Consider the following 4,480-nt stretch of genomic DNA (forward strand, 5'->3'; position numbering starts at 1 on the left):
GGGCCAGATAGCAAATATTTCAGGTTGTATTGGCCAAGAGGTAAAATTGAGGGTATTATGTAGGTACCTACATAGGTAACCTTTTTTTTTTTTTGCAGTACGCAGGCCTCTCACTGTTGTGACCTCTCCCGTTGCGGAGCACAGGCTCCAGACGCGCAGGCTCAGTGGCCATGGCTCACGGGCCCAGCTGCTCGGTGGCATGTGGGATCTTCCCGGTCCAGGGCACGAACCCTTGTCCCCTGCATCGGCAGGCGGACTCCCAACCACTGCGCCACCAGGGAAGCCCCGGGTAACCATTTTAAAATGAAAGAAAACATTCTTGGCCCATGGCCCATATGAAAATAGATAGTGGGCCAGATTTAGCCCAAAGGCCAAACTTCGCTGACAGCTGCTTCAGAGGACCAATTAGGCCTTTATATATTTACATATCTGTCTCCTCCCTTGGACTACTCACAAGGCCATGCACCATCCCCAGGGTCCAGCTCAGAGTCCAATGCATAGTAGACGCTCAATACGTTTTTGGTGAGTGAATGGATGAATGAACTAATGTTTGGGAGCCTGAGGCCCTGTGGGGCAGGAAGCCAGAATCCTAGATGCTTCATTTCCCACCTTTCTTCGTCTGAATCCTTTTTCAGATGTGAACCATCTCCAAGTTCTGGAGAGAGGGAAGGCAGTGTTCTCCCAAAACAAACTCAAGGCTTCTGGGGTGCCTAGAGTTGCTCCTAGAACTTGGTCTTGTCCTTTGGCCCCTTGAGAAGTGGCCCAGATACTCTGATGCTCTGTCTTCCTGTCCCAGCAATTCTCAGCAATGATCTTATAGGTGTCCTGCCGTGCAAAGAGAGGAAGGAAACAGAGCTTGGGTTTCAGGAAGGAGAACTGAAGGAGTGATAAGGCTTTGGGGTGAGTAACAGGGAAATTTCAACAGAGAAGCCCAGATTTCACTAGCTAACAAAGTGAGTAGGACCAGAGAGGCAAGGAAGGAAGCAAGGGAGGAAGTGGCTGAGGTTGTGTAACTGGGGAGTTACTTGTTCTTTCCGTCTAGTATAATAGGAGACAGGAGAGCAGAGCACCTCCTGTCTGAAGCCTGACTGCCCACCAGAAAGGACTGCTCTTTGAATGAGTTGGACATCTTCCACCGGAGAGAGGTTTGAAGGCTGGGAGACTCAGGTGAGTACTTTGGTGGTGGGTGTACTTTTACGTTCTCTGTCTCCTCATCTCCCAGGTGGTAAAAACAGAAAAAAACTGAGGCCTGGGGGCTTCCCCGGTGGCGCAGTGGTTGGGAGTCCGCCTGCTGATGCGGGGGACGCGGGTTCGTGCCCCGGTCCAGAGGAATCCCGCATGCCGCGGAGCGGCTGGGCCCGTGAGCGGTGGCCGCTGGGCCTGCGCGTCCGGATCCTGTGCTCCGCGGTGGGAGAGGCCGCAACGGTGAGAGCCCCGCGTACTGCAAAAAAAAAAAAACCTGAGGCCTGCCTGGGACTACAGACAGAGGGGACTATTCTCCTGGATACAGAGGAGAGGGGACTCCTGGGTGGTCTTAAGGGACAGGGAAAGAGTTAGAACGGTCAGAGGGTGCTGGGGTTACTGGGAGTATCTGGATGGATATTGAAAAGGCTGGGAGTTCGGAGTGGACAGGAATTAAAGTTAGATAAAACTTTGGGAAAATCTTTGAAAATGGGAAAGGAAGGGGTTGGGGATCTTGGGATGAAGAGGCCTGTGAATGGCTCAGGAGGCTGGTGAGATCCTGGAGTGGTTCAGATGTTCAGGAGCCCAGAGTTATTCAAGAGATCTAGGGACTTCCCTGGTGGTCCAGTGGCTAAGACTCAACGCTCCCAATGCAGCGGGCCCGGGTTCGATCCCTGGTCAGGGAACTAGATCCCACATGCTGAGACTTAAGATTTCGCATGCCGCAACTAAAGATCCCACACGCCACAACAAGGTTTCCTGCGTGCTGCAACTAAGACCCAGAGCAGCCAAATAAATAAATAAATAAAATTTCTTTCAAAAAAGAGAAAGATCTAAGTTCAAGGTCAGGTTCTGACTCCCTCATCCTCTTCCCCCCACCCCACCCCTTTCAGCCTCCATCATGTGGAACACCTCTGATGCCAACTTCTCCTGCTACCATGAGTCGGTGCTGGGCTATCGTTATGTGGCAGTTAGCTGGGGCGTGGTGGTGGCCGTGACAGGCACTGTGGGCAACGTGCTCACCCTGCTGGCCTTGGCCATCCAGCCCAGTCTCCGTACCCGCTTCAACCTGCTCATCGCCAACCTCACAGCGGCCGATCTGCTCTACTGCACCCTTCTCCAGCCCTTCTCTGTGGACACCTACCTCCACCTGCACTGGCGCACTGGTGCCACCTTCTGCAGGGTCTTTGGGCTCCTCCTTTTTGCGTCCAACTCTGTCTCCATCCTCACCCTCTGCCTCATCGCCCTGGGACGCTACCTCCTCATTGCCCACCCGAAGCTCTTTCCCCATATTTTCAGTGCCAAGGGCATCGTGCTAGCCCTGGTGAGCACCTGGGTGGTGGGTGTGGCCAGCTTTGCTCCCCTCTGGCCAATCTATGTCTTGGTGCCCGTAGTCTGCACCTGCAGCTTTGATCGCATTCGAGGCCGGCCCTATACCACCATCCTCATGGGCATCTACTTTGTGGTTGGGCTCAGCAGTGTCGGCGTCTTCTATTGCCTCATCCACCGCCAGGTGAAGCGAGCAGCACAGGCGCTGGATCAGTACAAGCTGCGCCAGGCGAGCACCCACTCCAACAACGTGGCTGGGACAGATGAGGCCATGCCTGGTCGTTTCCAGGAGCTGGACAGTGGGCTGGCATCAGGAGGGCACAGCGAGGGGATTTCATCTGAGCCAGTCAGTGCTGCCACCACCCAGACCCTGGAAGGGGACTCATCAACAGTGGGGGACAAGAGCAACAGCAAGGCAGCTAAGCAAATGGCAGAGAAAAGTCCTCCAGGAGAGCCTGCCAAAGCCAGGACAACTAAAAGAGCCCAGAGAGCTCAGGACTCTCCATCAGAGTTTGGGAAGGTGACTCGGATGTGTTTTGCTGTGTTCCTCTGCTTCTCCCTGAGCTACATCCCTTTCCTGCTGCTCAACATCCTGGATGCCAAGGTCCGGGCTCCCCGGGTTGTCCACATGCTTGCTGCCAACCTCACCTGGCTCAATGGTTGTATCAACCCTGTGCTCTATGCAGCCATGAACCGCCAATTCCGCCAAGCCTATGGCTCCCTCCTAAAACGAGGGCCCCAGAATTTTCGTAGGTTCCATTAGAACTATGTCCCCGGTCACCAGAATCTGGAGATGTCTCCTCCAGAACTAAGGTGGTCAGCTGGTATGAGAGGAGATGAAAGGCCTTTGGGAATTTCCACAGACAACCTCTCCCCAAGCCCCAAACCAGGCCTCTCCATCCCTCGCTCAACATTTCAGCCCTAGGCTGCTCAAGGTGCATTATTAATAAACAAAATCTGTCCTTTTCACATTCAGGTGTGATCTTTGGGGAAGAAGGAAATAGGCCAGGGTTGGTTTGCAGCTGGAACTTAATAGTTAAGGGTTTGGGGGGACCTAGGTCAGAGCAGGGAGGGGCAGGAAGCAGAAGACCTGGGACACAGCCTTCAGCTGAGGGGTTTGCAGGTATAAAACATGTGAGTTGGTTTAAGAGGATTAACCTGCCTTTCGCTTAACTTCCCAGAAATGGCCCCCGCCTCTAACTGCTGCTGCCAGGATCCCCCATCACTGCAAACAGGTTTTTTCAGCTCAAAAATGTTTTGAAATCCAGCTTTGATAGCCCCTCCAGTGAGTCCAGCCTCCTGGCCCTTGCCCTATCCAAAGAGAATGATCACGGGGAAGAACTACTCGCTCTGTGGAAATGGAGCTGAGCTTAGCTGAGGCAATGTCAGAAGGGTGTTCTAGCTGCCCTAGCAAGGTCACGCTTGTTGGGGCTAATTCACCTGGGTCCTGGCCCCTCCCTTCCCCCAGACTTGCTCTTGTCATCCTGGATTACGAAAGCCGAACAGAGACTCTAGTTAAGAGGGCTCAGGGGGCTTCCCTGGTGGTGCAGTGGTTAAGAATCCACCTTCCAGTGCAGGGGACATGGGTTTGAGCCCTGGTCCGGGAAGATCCCACATGCTGCGGAGCAACTAAGCCCGTGTGCCACAACTACTGAGCCTGCGCTCTAGAGCCCGCGAGCCACAACTACTGAGCCCGTGTGCCACAACTACTGAAGCTCGTACGTCTAGAGCTCATGCTCCACAGCAAGAGAAGCCACCTCAATAAGAAGCCCGTTCACCGCAACAAAGAATAGCCCCCGCTCACTGCAACTAGAGAAAGCTGCGTGCAGCAACGAAGACCCAATGCAGCCAAAAATAAATAATAAATAATTTTTTTTAAAAAAAAAGAAAGCTCAGGAGCCAAGCTGAGGGGAGAGCCTATCATTCCCTTCCTCCAGTGTAACTGACATCCTGTCACCCATGTGCTCGC

General features: G+C 53.5%; 1 protein-coding gene across 2 annotated transcripts; it reads left to right on the forward strand.

Annotated features, from left to right (window-relative positions):
- The first annotated feature begins 1,019 nt into the window (after positions 1–1,019).
- On the forward strand, positions 1,020–4,141 carry GPR84 (G protein-coupled receptor 84). 2 transcript variants are annotated; one of them, XM_024737235.1, is made up of 2 exons: positions 1,020–1,167; positions 2,076–3,480. In XM_024737235.1, exon 2 carries the CDS (start codon positions 2,084–2,086, stop codon positions 3,272–3,274), a length of 1,191 nt encoding a protein of 396 aa, XP_024593003.1. In that variant the 5' UTR covers positions 1,020–1,167; positions 2,076–2,083; the 3' UTR covers positions 3,275–3,480. The 2 variants fall into 2 exon arrangements, with proteins under 2 accessions (XP_024593003.1, XP_024593004.1); XM_024737236.1 differs by lacking the exon at positions 1,020–1,167 and adding an exon at positions 1,371–1,425 and having other exon boundaries at positions 2,076–4,141.
- The last annotated feature ends 339 nt before the right edge of the window (positions 4,142–4,480 follow it).

The sequence above is a fragment of the Neophocaena asiaeorientalis genome, unplaced genomic scaffold (genome assembly GCF_003031525.2).
Source record: "Neophocaena asiaeorientalis asiaeorientalis breed wild unplaced genomic scaffold, Neophocaena_asiaeorientalis_V1.1 scaffold134, whole genome shotgun sequence".
Taxonomy (NCBI): Eukaryota; Metazoa; Chordata; class Mammalia; order Artiodactyla; family Phocoenidae; genus Neophocaena; species Neophocaena asiaeorientalis.

Bases quoted from the DNA above. Each gene is read 5' to 3' on its own strand.
- GPR84 (XM_024737235.1), top strand. From the start codon at position 2,084: ATGTGGAACACCTCTGATGCCAACTTCTCCTGCTACCATGAGTCGGTG.